This window comes from Rana temporaria, chromosome 8 (genome assembly GCF_905171775.1).
Source record: "Rana temporaria chromosome 8, aRanTem1.1, whole genome shotgun sequence".
In the NCBI taxonomy this organism is placed as follows: Eukaryota; Metazoa; Chordata; class Amphibia; order Anura; family Ranidae; genus Rana; species Rana temporaria.
In genome coordinates, this window is record NC_053496.1 from 11,549,136 (window position 1) to 11,563,613 (window position 14,478).

General features: G+C 47.3%; 1 protein-coding gene across 1 annotated transcript in view; it reads left to right on the forward strand.

The window, feature by feature from the left end:
- ENTPD7 (ectonucleoside triphosphate diphosphohydrolase 7) overlaps positions 1 to 6,182 on the forward strand; it is a gene marked incomplete in the record, with an annotated part of 38,213 nt that extends 32,031 nt beyond the window's left edge. The window contains 4 exon segments of the mRNA XM_040361295.1: positions 1,629 to 1,953; positions 2,037 to 2,122; positions 3,581 to 3,742; positions 5,881 to 6,182. Of these exon segments, the coding sequence (XP_040217229.1) occupies positions 1,629 to 1,953; positions 2,037 to 2,122; positions 3,581 to 3,742; positions 5,881 to 6,112 (805 nt within the window).
- Positions 6,183 to 14,478: the final 8,296 nt, after the last annotated feature.

The following is a 14,478-nucleotide window of genomic DNA, read 5'->3' on the forward strand; positions in this document are numbered from 1 at the left end:
TCTCTCTCTCTCTCTCTCTCTCTCTCTCCCCCGTACCTCCCTCTCTCTCTCTCTCTCTCTCTCTCTCTCTCTCCCCCGTACCTCCCATATCTCTCTCTCTCTCTCTCTCTCTCTCTCTCTCTCTCTCTCTCTCTCTCTCTCTCTCTCTCTCTCTCTCTCTCTCTCTCCCCCGTACCTCCCATATCTATCTATCTCTCTCTCTCTCTCTCCCGTACCTCCCATATCTCTCTCTCTCTCTCTCTCTCTCTCTCTCTCTCTCTCTCTCTCTCTCTCTCTCTCTCCCGTACCTATCTATCTATCTATCTCTCTCTCTCTCTCTCTCCCGTACCTCCCATATCTCTCTCTCTCTCTCTCTCTCTCTCTCTCTCTCTCTCTCTCTCTCTCTCTCTCTCTCTCTCTCTCTCTCTCTCTCTCTCTCTCTCTCTCTCTCTCTCTCTCTCTCTCTCTCTCTCTCTCTCTCTCCCCCGTACCTCCCATCTCTCTCTCTCTCTCTCTCTCTCTCTCTCTCTCTCTCTCTCTCTCTCTCCCGTACCTCCCATCTCTCTCTCTCTCTCTCTCTCTCTCTCTCTCTCTCTCTCTCTCTCTCTCTCTCTCTCTCTCCCCCCCCCGTACCTCCCATCTCTCTCTCCCCCGTACCTCCCATGTGTGTCTCTCTTTCTCTCTCTCTCTCTCTCTCTCTCTCTCTTTTTCTCTCTCTCTCTCTCTGTCCCGTACCTCCCATATCTCCATCTTTCTCGTACCTCAATACCTCCCATATCTCAATTTCTCCCAAACCTCTGATATCTCCCATACTTTTATATCTATCTGGTATCCTTTTTAGAGCCGGTGTTGGGCTTTCCTGTAGAAGTGAGCAGATTGGCTCTACAGCTGCCCAATCACTGAGGGGACCCCCTCCTGCTGCCATTCCTGGACTGTCCAATGCAGTTGGGGGGCCCCAGACCGCTGCTGTCTGTTTGCTTGGCTGAGTACAGAGGAGAAAGAAGGAAGTACATCTGTACCCACCTCTCCAATAAGGGGAGAGAGGGGGCGGGGCCGAGCCATGGCTCTGTGTGTAAATAGAGAGGTGAATGTCCCCTCGCACCACTTCTGAACGTAATCTAGTGGCTAATGAAAAGCGGCTTAAGAGGGGGAAAATAAAAGCCCTGTTTACATGGGTCTAAAAGTCACGTCATGATGTTGCGCTGGTCCTCTTAGGCCATAGAGATGATCGGAGGCCGTCTTTCCTTCACTCATCTCTGTGCCCAGCTGCTGCCAGCACTGGATCGGTTCCCGGAGCTGCCGATCACTTAGGTAAGCCCAGGAACCGCTGGAAAGCAAGGGGGGAGAGAGTCTAACAGTAGTCCAGCAGCAAATGCGCCAATCAGACCACTTTTTATCAGAAAAGATAAACTCCTGAGGATAAAAATGATACTGAAGATGTCATCTAGCTGCAGCCATAACCCCAGTATTTTCAAAATAATGATGGATTTTCCCAGTTAGGCGGTGGACAAGGATATAGTATTGGCCGGTTGTGATGTGAATGATTGGTGTCTGTAACAAATGTTTGTGAATGAAGAACCTTTCATATGTCCCGGTTGTGTCCATTGTGGTTCTTCATATAGTTTTCTTACAAAACATTCTTCTTTTAGGATTTCAAAAGATCAGACTGGTATGAACTCCAACACTCCATTTTTGGACCCATGTTTGCCCGTTGGCCACAAAGACCAGCTCCAGCGACAGAACCTGGACTTCCATATTCTAGGGAAAGGGGATTGGGACGGCTGCCGGCAGCTACTCGATCCGATATTGTCCAAATCAGACGACTCTCAGGCCTATCTGAATGGAGTGTACCAGCCGGTGATTGACTTCTCCAATAGCGAGTTCTATGGGTTTTCCGAGTTCTTTTACTGCACAGAGGATGTGCTGCGTATGGGGGGAATGTACGACAGTCACAAGTTCTCCAAAGCTGCCAAGGTAACGGCCTTAGAAAATAACTTGGTCCACAGATTCTGGTGAGTGCAACTCCTAATCTGTTCCCTTTTGATTTCCTCCCCCAGGATTACTGCAGAATGCCATGGAACACTTTAACAGAGCGCTTTAAAAACAATCTCTACTCCGCCCATGCTGACCTGCACCGTCTGAAGTAAGTCCACCCTGGAGCTTCCTGTGTGGTGCTTCTGAAAGTAAAATTCTTACTTGGGTGAATGTCATTTTTTTACATGGCCAGCCTGTAAGTGAAAGCCTGTGCCACAGTCTCAGCTGATTTTGAACATCCGCCCCAAACATTATCATCTCTGGGCTTTAGATTTGTGTGTTTTCACTGTCTCCTTCAAATTTAAGTATGCTTTATTGGCAAGACCAAATACATTTTAGCATTGTCAAAGGAACGGAGCAGTTATGAGTTGGATGTCAAAGGAACTGAGGTGTAGTTATGAATTGGATGTCAAAAGAACTGAGGAGTAGTTATGAGTTAGATGGTGGTGGGAGAGGAAGAAAAAACTCCTATGACATTGAGGGTAAAGGATAATATAAAGAGAACCCTTATCCTAAGAAACTGAGGAGTAGTTATGATTTGGATGTCAAGGGCACTGAGGAGTAGTTATGAATTTAATGTCAAAGGACCTGAGTAGTAGTTTCATGAGTTGGATGTCAAAGGAACTGAGGAGTAGATATCAGTTGGATGTCAAAGGAACTGAGGAGTAGTTATGAGTTGGATGGCAAAGGAACTGAGGAGTAGTTATGAATTGGATGTCAAAGGAACTGAGAAGTAGTTTCATGAGTTGGATGTCAAAGGAACTGAGGAGTAGTTATGAATTGGATGGCAAAGGAACTGAGGAGTAGTTATGAATTGGATGGCAAAGGAACTGAGGAGTAGTTATGAATTGGATGGCAAAGGAACTGAGGAGTAGTTATGAATTGGATGGCAAAGGAACTGAGGAGTAGTTATGAATTGGATGGCAAAGGAACTGAGGAGTAGTTATGAATTGGATGGCAAAGGAACCGAGGAGTAGTTATGAGTTGGATGGCAAAGGAACTGAGTAGTTATGAGTTGGCTGTCAAAGGAACTGAGGAGTAGTTGGGATTTGGAATCTCAAAGGAACTGAGGAGTAGTTATGATTTGGATGTCAAAAGAACTGAGGTGTAGTTATGAGTTGGATGGTGGTGGGAGAGGAAGAAAAAACTCCTATGACAATGAGGATAAAGGATAATCTAAAGAGAACCCTAATCCTAAGGACCTGAGGAGTAGTTTCATGAGTTGGATGTCAAAGGAACTGAGGAGTAATTATGAGTTGGATGTCAAAGGAACTGAGGAGTAATTATGAGTTGGATGGCAAAGGAACTGAGGAGTAATTATGAGTTGGATGGCAAAGGAACTGAGGAGTAATTATGAGTTGGATGGTGGTGGGAGTGGAAGAAATAACTCCTATGACGTTGAGGATAAAGGATAAGAGTAGAGAGTCTGTGATAATGAGTGTCTCTGATTGCTGAGTACTTAGGACATTATGGTAGGAAGTGGCCTTGTCCTCTAGGGCTCCCTGGGCACACTGTCTTGTATATTTATAGTAGAGTATTTCCAGCACCCATTATCCCTCTCTTACAGGTATCAGTGTTTCAAGTCTGCCTGGGTGCATAAAATTCTCCATGACGGTTTTCATTTTCCACATGACTATTCAAACCTCAGGACTGCCCAGCTGGTATATGACAAGGAGGTTCAGTGGACGCTTGGTGCCATCCTTTACAAGACCCGCTTCCTGCCTCTCAGGTAAGTGTGCACCTGTGCGGGATCACCATGACCCTTACATTCTAAGCTTATTGAGTATTTCTGCTTTCTGGGAAAGCACCTTGAACATTCTTTTATAAATATAAAAGGATGTGAAACTCCCTTCCACAATCAGTGGTGTCATCAGGAAGTATTGATAGTTTTAGAAGAATGTTGGATGTGCATCTTGGTGAACAACAGTATACAGGGATATGGAAAATTATTATCAACACGAACACACACACACACACACACACACACACACACACACACACACACACACACACGTTGAACTGGATGGACTAGTGTAACTTGAAAAATAAATTCACTTCTGCTCCTGAGCTATGGATTGAACCCGGATAAGTCTCCTACACCATTTTAGAACCAGGGGACGCCCATTAGCCATAATAATAGGTGTGACCCATGGCAGCACTGCTTTCCAAATTCAACTCCAGAGCTGCCACAGACCACACTAAAACGGGGTTACCCTTTATGTTAGGCTGTGATTGGCTGGTGGACCCAGCCCCTTTCACTGCTCACAGTTCAGTCTAACCTAGCGATTTATAAATTATTATTATTGTTGTTTTATTTATATATATATATATATATATATATATATATATATATATATATATATATATATATATATAAATAAATTTTTTTTTTTTTCATAACAAATATTTCTATACTTCCCTGCTGTGTGCAATGGAATTGCACAGAGCAGCCCCCGAACCTCCTCTACTTCTCCTCCCCCACCAGCGCTCCTTGCTCCGCTTCTCTGTGCAGTGCCCCCACAGAAAGCCGCTTCCAATTAGGAATGGAGGGCACTCATGCATGCTCGCTCCTGTGTCCATTCCCTGGTCACCGGAGTTGATTGACAGGAGCAGCAGCCAATTGTTTCCTGCTGCGGTCAATCTACCCAATGATAAAGGAGACGGCATCAAGGACAGCTGCTATCGTGCACGTCGCTGGATCGGGCTTGGGTAAGAATAAGGGGTGGGGGGCTGGGGGGATCCTGCAGCAGTGTATGCATTAAAGTAAAAAAGAATAGTAATTTTCTAGCAAAAAAAATACAGATTTTTAACTTGTAAACAACAAGTGTCAGAAATAGGCTCGGTCCAAAAGTGGTTAAGAACTGTCAAGCAGTGGAAGCCTTTGTCGGCTGCAGACATCCTCTTCTGTTGAATCATTGGTTGCTAAGGACATGGCGGCCGGCTTCCCGGCCCACTCCTTAGCAACCAGCTATTGTTAAAGATGCCGTTGGGCGCCGGCTCCATATAGAGCTGCTGTGTCCGGTCCCCTGGGTAGGAAATGTGGGGCTGACTTTCTGTGAAGATTAGAGATCTTCTGCTGCCGCCTCCTGTCATGTGACAGACCGGTTGAAAATACCGTATATACTCGAGTATAAGCCGAGTTTTCCAGCACATTTTTCTTGTGCTGAAAATGCCCCCCTCGGCTAATACTCGAGTCACCTTTTTGCGCCTGATCTCCCGGAATTTGGTGACCCGGGACCGGCCGGCCGTAGGTCCCCTGGACCCCAACCTTGGCACACATGTAGCCCCATTTCTCCTCTAATAGTGTGCAAAGTTTGCTGTCTGGGGGACCTACGGCCGGGGAGCACCGATTTTTCAAAGCCGGGCACCCCTTCCATAGACTCCAGAGTTAAACGTCAGTCTAGTCATGGGAACAGTGAGGCATGCACATGGGCACAGTGAGGCATGGGCACAGTGAGGCATGCACATGAGCAAAGTCAGGCATGGGCACAGTGAGGCATGCACATGGGCACAGTGAGGCATGGGCACAGTGAGGCATGCACATGGACACAGTGAGGCATGCACATGGACACAGTGAGGCATGGGCACAGTGAGGCATGCACATGGACACAGTGAGGCATGCACATGGACACAGTGAGGCATGCAGATGGACACCCTAGACTTAAACTCGAGTCAATACGTTTTCCCATTTTTTTGTGGTAAAATTAGGTGCCTCGGCTTATATTCGGGTCGGCTTATACTCCGAGTATATACGGTAAATAAAAATGAGCTACACCCAAATAATCGTTTTCGCCCAGAATAGGGCTTTGATGTTCATCCCCATTATGGATTTGCTCCTCACGCTTTGTATCTTTTTGATTCTTGCAGGGATATTCGTCCGGAGAACGCTCGCCCGGCGCACGTGAGTTGGTATCGCATCTCCTTCGTTTACAACCACTATTTATTCTTCGCCTGCATCCTGGTGGTCCTGCTCTCCATCGTACTCTACATCCTGCGACTCCGACGCATCCACCGGCGAATGGCGAGAGCCTCTGCTCTGGACTTGCTGCTGCTGGAGGAAGGAGGACACCTGGTGGCAGACTCTGGTATTGCCAGATGAGCCCAGCACAGTGTGTGTGACAATCCGCACATTCCGATTGATGCACCTTCAATGCACACTTTTTACAGACTCTTGGTGGACGTCAGTTCTTTCTGCTCTGTCGGTCGATCTGCAGGGAGTTGGACTTTCTTCCCTCCCCCAAAGTGTACCTGTCATACCCTGCAAATCGCAGACTTGTACTGCTGCTACTGCCTTGATTTCAGCTCCGAATGTTGTCACCTTCCCCTGACTTCACACAAACCAAGGAATGAGTCAATGATGCCTTCATTGGTTTATGTGATGGTGGGAGGGGCTTGAAATTGGGTGTCTCGCAGGTAACACAAGCAGAATTGTTTAGCACTCGTAGCAAAAGCTGGGGAAAGTTTTAACCCCTTTGAGCCAGCGCCTCCCGGCCCTTTAAGGGGTTTAGATTGCTGGGATTTATAATCATGTGACTACAGTGATTGGCTGTCACATGATCGGAAAGCCCCCGATCTGAAAATTCATAGTCGTGTGACCACCGTGATTGGCGGTCACCTGATCGGAAAGCTCCCCGATCTGAAAATTCATAGTCGTGTGACCACCGTGATTGGCGGTCACCTGATCGGAAAGCTCCCCGATCTGAAAATTCATAGTCGTGTGACCACCGTGATTGGCGGTCACATGATTGGAAAGCTCCCGATCTGAAAATTCATAGCTGTGTGACCACCGTGATTGGCAGGGGTCTCAAGCTGGCGGCCCTCCAGCTGTTGCAAAACTACAAGTCCCATCATGTCTCTGCCTGTGGGAGAGTCATGCTTGTAACTGTAACTGTCAGCCTTGCAATGCCTTATGGGACTTGTTTCGCAACAGCTGGAGGGCCACCAGTTTGAGACCCCTGGTCTACACTGTTAAATAAAGTAGGGGGGTGCAGGGTACCATCATCCCAACATTGATTTCTTTGTGGGCATATGAGGGATGCCCCTAATCTCTGCTTTTGTTTATCACTGCCAGTGCTCTCATTGATGAACCCCCCCGCCACCCCATTCATATCCCATTGGGAGGTCAGAAGGATGGAAGGTGATGGGAAATTTCTCCAATGGAGAAGGGTTGGAACCTCTGTCTGGTTTTATCGCTCTCTGTTCCATTTTTCTTGTCCTGGATTTGTAGACCTAAAGGCAGCTGAGAGATCCCCAGTTAGAGAGAGCAACAAAAACCCGACAGCAGTTCTAACCCTTCCTCCATTCTAAATTGGTGATGGGACTTCAATGATTAAGGCAATGGGATAGCGAGTGGGAAATATACTGTAAAGGAGCTTAGCCAGACGTGACACATTCCATTTTAAGAAACAAAGATGGAAGCTCCTGGGACCATTTCTGCAGAGGTAGGTGGCTGCTCACTGCTACTGTGAGAATATAGGGTTGTATGTTTACTATGGTTGTGCAAGTCCAATGTATATACAGATTTTCTGGTCCATTCCTGTTGGTTGCCCTATAGAGCTGCACGTGACGCCGCCCTATAGAGCTGCACGTGACGCCGCCCTATAGAGCTGCACGTGACGCCGCCCTAAAGAGCTGCACGTGCCGCCGCCCTAAAGAGCTGCACGTGCCGCCGCCCTAAAGAGCTGCACGTGCCGCCGCCCTAAAGAGCTGCACGTGCCGCCGCCCTAAAGAGCTGCACGTGCCGCCGCCCTATAGAGCTGCACGTGATGCCCTATGGCAGTGGTTCTCAACCTGGCGGTCGGGAAACCCTTCGGGGCTCAAAATTACTATTTTCCAGGGGTCACCGAATTCTGGGCTGTTCCTGTAACCCTCAGCCACCCATTCAGTTCATGGCATGGCTGGGGGGGCAGAGACTAGAGGTCAGTTGACTGGTGAGGAATGTGAAGTGGGAGGGGCTGAAGGAGACCCTATCTCCTGATTTCGGCATAGGTGTCACTGCTACGAGACACCACAGAGCTGGAGACACAATGAGTAACACTATCTGTGACTATAGTTGCCATTAGAAGTCCTCACTACAGTTCTCAGATCAGCAGATGACCTTCATCAAGAGCACCCAAGTTGACCGATCAGAACTCCCCCCACCCCAAAGCACTAGCACTCATCCCATTTCCCCCCACCAAGGAGTAAGAGAAGGAATAAAAAGAGAATACATTGAAGGAATAGGGAAGAGAGGGGGGGGGGGGGGCAAAGAATAAGAGAACAAGACAGAAGGCTGGAGACATGGGTGGGGGGGGCAAGAAATTAGGATAGAGCAAGATGAAAGGGAAAGAAAGAACAGAGTGGTACATTCTAAACTGTACCATAAGGGGTTTTAATACTGTATGAGTGGAAGGGTCTCGGGGAGCACTAAATGTCCGTGGTTTAGGGGTGCAATTAACTTGCCTTGGGTGCCGACAACCCAAGCTACGAAAATGTTACTGTTGGGGGTCCCCACAACTTGAGAAATTTTATCAAGGGGTCACGCCCCTAGAAACGTTGAGAACCACTGCCCTAGAGCCGCACGTGACGCCCTAGAGCCACAAATGACGTCACACGGCCACAAGTGAAGCCCTAGAGCCACAAATGACGTCACGCGGCCACAAGTGAAGCCCTAGAGCCACAAATGACGTCACGCGGCCACAAGTGAAGCCCTAGAGCCACAAATGACGTCACGCGGCCACACGTGACGCCCTAGCGCCACAAATGACGTCACACGGCCACACGTGACGCCCTAGCACCACAAATGACGTCACGCGGCCACAAGTGAAGCCCTAGAGCCACAAATGACGTCACACGGCCACACGTGACGCCCTAGAGCCACAAATGACGTCACGCGGCCACATGTGAAGCCCTAGAGCCACAAATGACATCACGCGGCCACAAGTGAAGCCCTAGAGCCACAAATGGCGTCACGTGGCCACAAGTGAAGCCCTAGAGCCACAAATGACGTCACACGGCCACACGTGAAGCCCTAGAGCCACAAATGACGTCACGCGGCCACAAGTGAAGCCCTAGAGCCACAAATGACGTCACACATCAACTAATGATGTGATGGAGCTGATGTTGTTCTCAGCCTGAATGGATCTTTCCTTCTGTGTTACCTGTCGCTTCAACAAAGAACATGGCCAGTGTTCTGCGACCGAATACTCAACCAATCACCATGGAAGACCCTCCCACCACAGTGATGTCATTGTTCTACTAGTGAGTCGATTGGCTGCATCCTCATTAGCTGGGCCCTACAGAAGATGTCTGCATTCGTGCATTTTTTGTGCCTGCCTGCCACGGTGCGTATGTAATGGGGGGGGTCAGGGCCGAGAACTTTGATTGAAACCCAGGCAATACAAGAAACAAGAGGTCCGTCCCTCGCCTTCCCTCCGTGTTCTGCAGTTGTGCGCACTCCTTAATGTGAATACGATTTCAGCAGGACTTTCATAGTGGTGCTAATATTTCTTGGCTGTGTAGCTATAAACGCAATAAGCTATGTTCAGACGCTGAATTTTTTTTTTTTTTTTTTTCCCTTTTCCTTATCAGTATGAAGAGTTTTGCACAATGTGGCGAGCTTTCCTTCTACATTTTTATTATAAAGGATTGTACTCGGAGATATGATGATGTGAGCAATGCAGTAACCCCAAAGGTCAATGAAAGATGAATTCTGATTGGTTGCTATGGGTTACTGCACTGTACATACCCAACCAGCCACCTGGCAATCGGCTTCCTGTGTTGTGTGGGAGTCACTAATAAAGGTGGTCGGTGGTCTAATTGCGGCAGATTGCCAGTATTTGTGTTGTATAATCCCCTGAGAGCTGAGCAATGGGGGGGTCACAGTGTTCCTTCCATTTTTGTGGTTGCTTTTAGGCTTTAGAAGGCATTAGGAAAATGTTTAAAAGTGCGGGTGGGTGAGAATCAGGACCATGGATGGGTGTTGGGCTCGTGTCCCGGAGATCAATTTCATATCCATTTCATTTCAGTCTGAGCTGCTTCTGAGTTCACCTTCAGCCGATCCCCTCCTGACTGTTAGCCATTTCTCCTCCTTGGCTTGCAGCCGGGTTTTCTCCTCCTTGGCTTGCAGCCGGGTTTTCTCCTCCTTGGCTTGCAGCCGGGGTTTTTTCTCCTCCTTGGCTTGCAGTCGGGGTTTTTCTCCTCCTTGGCTTGCAGCCAGGGTTTTTCTCTTCCCTGACTTGGAGCCTGGGTTTTTCCTCTTCCTTGGCTTGCAGCCGGGGTTTTTATCCTCCTTGGCTTGCAGCCTGGGTTTTTCTCCTCCTTGGCTTGCAGCTGGGGTTTTTCTCCTCCTTGGCTTGCAGCCGGGTTTTTTCTCTTCCTTGGCTTGCAGCCGAGGTTTTTCTCCTCCTTGGCTTGCAGCCAGGGTTTTTCTCCTCCTTGGCTTGCTGCCGGGGGTTTTCTCTTCCTTGGCTTGCAGCCGGGGTTTTTCTCCTCCTTGGCTTGCAGCCGGGGTTTTTCTCCTCCTTGGCTTGCAGCCGGGGTTTTTCTCTTCCTTGGCTTGCAGCCGGGGTTTTTCTCTTCCTTGGCTTGCAGCCGGGGTTTTTCTCTTCCTTGGCTTGCAGCCGGGGTTTTTCTCTTCCTTGGCTTGCAGCCGGGGTTTTTCTCGTCTTTGGCTTGCAGCCGGGTTTTAGGGTTTAAAGCTGCAGGTTTGAGATGCTCTGGATCTTTTCACTGGTAGCTACATTCCTCCAAGACACATTAATAGAGAAGTATGTCCCCTCCCCCCCCCCCCTTTATCCTTACCTAGGTGGATTCAGCATGGGACCGATGTTGCATCTGTCCCCCGGCGTCTCTTCACTGAGAACTGAGCCACAAACATCGCCGATGGCTCAGTTCTCACAGATCCCCGAGAGGAGAGCCGCTGCCGGTCAATCAGCATCTCTCCTGCTGCTCCTTGCTCATTGGAGTGCTGGGCTGGAGATCGACTCGCTAAGACGCTGATCAGTCCAGGCACCGGGGGGGGGATCCTTATTACGGTCATAGGATGCATTAAGGTGAAAAAACACGCGGGTTTACCCCTTTAAAGCCCTCTGTTATCCTATATGACATTTCTTTTCTTGTGTTTTTAGATGTGTTTTATGTCCAGTGACAGGTGCACGTTGGCAGCGCGGTGATGACCAGTGTTTTATATTGCTAGGCTGCCTGTCCAATCACAGCCTTGTAGAAGAAACCAGAAGACGGGTTCTAATGATCGCTAATTGAAGAATGTTTCAATGGGAAGAATTGATAATCCTGATATTTGTAACAAACCTAAAAGCAAACATTTCTTACATTGCAGCTTACCAAATACGAATGGAACGTAACTTATTAATAATAAAACGTTTTTATAATTATTATCATTGTAATTTATTATTAATTAGTTACGTTCCGTTCGTTTAGATGCGGCATTCGTTATTTCGGATAATTTGTAACTTTGGATACATTTTGTTGCGTTCACCAACAGCCAAATTTGAAAGGAGATTCCAAAACCTATAATTTAACCTCTTTCCCACCGGGCTTGTTTTTCAGATTCGGTGTTTACGAGACTAAAACAGTTTTTTTTTGCTAGAAAATTACTTAAAACCCCCAAACATTATATATATATATATATATATATATATATATATATATATAATAGAAAAAAATATATATATAACACCCTAGAGAATAAAATGGCAGTCATTGCAATACTTTTTGTCACGCCGTATTTGTGCAGCGGTCTTACAAGCGCACTTTTTTGGGAAAAAAATCACTTTTTTGAATTAAAAAATAAGACGACAATAAATGTTGCCCAAAAAATAAAAATTGCACCCGCTCGTGGCATGACGTCAAACTTTTACCCTTAAAAATCTCGATAGGCGACGTTTAAAAAATTCTACAGGTTGCATTTTTTGAGTTACAGAAGTAGGTCTAGGGCTAGAATTATTGCTCTCACTCTAACGATCGCGGCGATACCTCACTTGTGTGGTTTGAACACCGTTTTTATATGCGGGCGCTACTCGCGTATGCGTTCGCTTCTGTGCGCGAGCTCGTCGGGACGGGGCGCTTTAAAAAAAAAAAAAATTTGTTTTCTTATTTATTTTTATTTAGTTAATTTTTTACACTGAAATAAAAAATAAAAAAATTGATCACTTTTATTCCTATTACAAGGAATGTAAACATCCCTTGTAATAGAAAAAAGCATGACAGGTCCTCTTAAATATGCGATCTGGGCTCAAAAAGACCTCACATCTCATATTTAGACTTAAATGCAAAAAAAAAATTGAAACTGTCATTTTTTCAAATGACAAAAAAAAAAATGTTTCTTTAAGACGCTGGGCGGGACTGACGTTTTGACGTCACTTCCGCCCAGCAGAGCTATGGGGACGGGTGGGGGCGATTTATCCCTCACTCGCATCCCCACACAGCAGCCGAGGGGACTCGATCGCCTCCGCCGCTACCGACGGCTACGGTAAGCAGGGGAGAGCGCGGGAGGGGGGCCCCCTCTCCCGCCACCGATAACGGCGAATCCGCCGCGGAGACCGCCGTTATCGTGTACACCACCGCCCACTGAAGAGATGGATATCTCGGTTGTGGCAGCAGCTTCTGCCGTTACCGAGGTATCCATCTTTAAAAACAGGACGTCTTTTGGACATGGGGCGGTGGTCAAGAGGTTAATAGTTAAGTTATTTTACATTTTCGGGTTTCCGATTTTTTTTTTTTTTTTTCGTTTTTGTTTTTCCAGAGCATTCGAATTTACAAATATTCAGGAAAATGTATTAAATGGCCTTTCGTCTAATTTCCGAATGACCAAATTTGTCGAAATTCTTTAAAACGGATTGCGCATGTCTAGTGATTCTAGCACTTGCGGACCGCGATCCATATATACGCCTGTTGTTGTGGTTTACCGGGGAAAAAAAAAACTAAAAAGAAAGTGAATGCAGCCGCCACATCTAATGATTTGTAATCTGTAATATATGATATTTCAGGTTTTGGGTTCTATACGCCGCCCGGGGGGGGGAGAAGAGTAATTGATGACTTTTCAGGTCACTGCAGACTGTTCATCCTGAATTTCGAATCAATCCCGCTAATGTCTGTAGACGCTCCTGGGGGAGGCGACGTTCATGTTCCTGGGGACACGCCCTACATGGGTGTGATGTCACAGTTGGTGTCCCCTCCCCCTCCGGAGTGTGAGTTCATTCATTGGTTCTAGTGGGTCACTGCTACCTCAATCCTATGTCTGGATTCCCCTTTTTTGATGTATAAAATGTCTGAAAGTAAAAGCAACCAATCAGTTTCTGCCATTTCCAGGCCAGCTGTGAGTAGCCAGAGCGGCCTTTCTGAATACAGGAGCCCAATGCTGATCAGTGTATGTACTACGATCGTTCTTCCCGTCTGACACTCCTGTGTATATAAAGTGTTCTCTTCTCTCAGTAAAGCAACATTCCAATTTCCAGTGTTCTTGTCTGCTTCTTTATACAAATCTCTCCAAACCACAAGCTTCATACACACTATGGGCCAGATTCATGAAAAATGTCGGCGGCGTAACGTATCCCCTTTACGTTACTCCGCCGCAAGTTTTCCTCGTAAGTGCTTGATTCACAAAGCACGTACGTGTTAGCTTGCGGCGGCGTAACGTAAATCTGTCCGGCGCAAGCCCGCCTAATTCAAATGGGGCGTATGTCGTTTAAATTAGGCGCGCTCCCACGTCAAACGTTCTGCACATGCTCCGTGTGAAAATTTTCCACCGTGCTTTGCGCAAAATGACGTCACCCCGACGTAATGTTTTAAACGGCGACGTGCGTTACGTCGTTTCGTATTCCCGGACGTCTTGCGCAAAAAAAAAAATTGAAATTCGACGCGGGAACGACGGCCATACTTTAACATGGCTGGTCTAAATGTAAGCCATGAAAAAGCAGGCTTATGTTTGCGACGGGAAAAGCCGACTAGCGAGGACGTAACGGACGTGCGTACCTTCGTGGATCGCCGTAAACAGCTAATTTGCATACCCGACGCTGGAAAATGACGCGAACTCCACCCAGCGGTGGCCAGAGTATTGCATCCTAAGATCCGAAGGCGTACGCCTGTCGGATCTTAGCCAAATGCCGTCGTATCTTGTTTGTGAATTACAAATTAAGATACGACGCAGCAAATTTGAAAGTACGCCGGAGTATCAGCAGATACTCCGGTGTACTTAGTCTGTGAATCTGGCCCTATATTACCAAAAGTATTGGGACGCCCGGCTCGCAGTCTCCGCTCTAATTCATCTTAAAAGTGCTCAATCGGGTTGAGGTCGGGACTCTGTGCAGGCCAGTCAAGTTCCTCCACCCACATCTCGCTCATCCATGTCTGTGCACTGGTCCAAATCATTGAGGGGGGGTTGATTTTCAGGGGTTGGGCTTGGCCCCTTAGTTCCAGTGAAGGGAACTCTTAAGGCGTCGGCCTACCAAGACATTTTGGACAATTTCA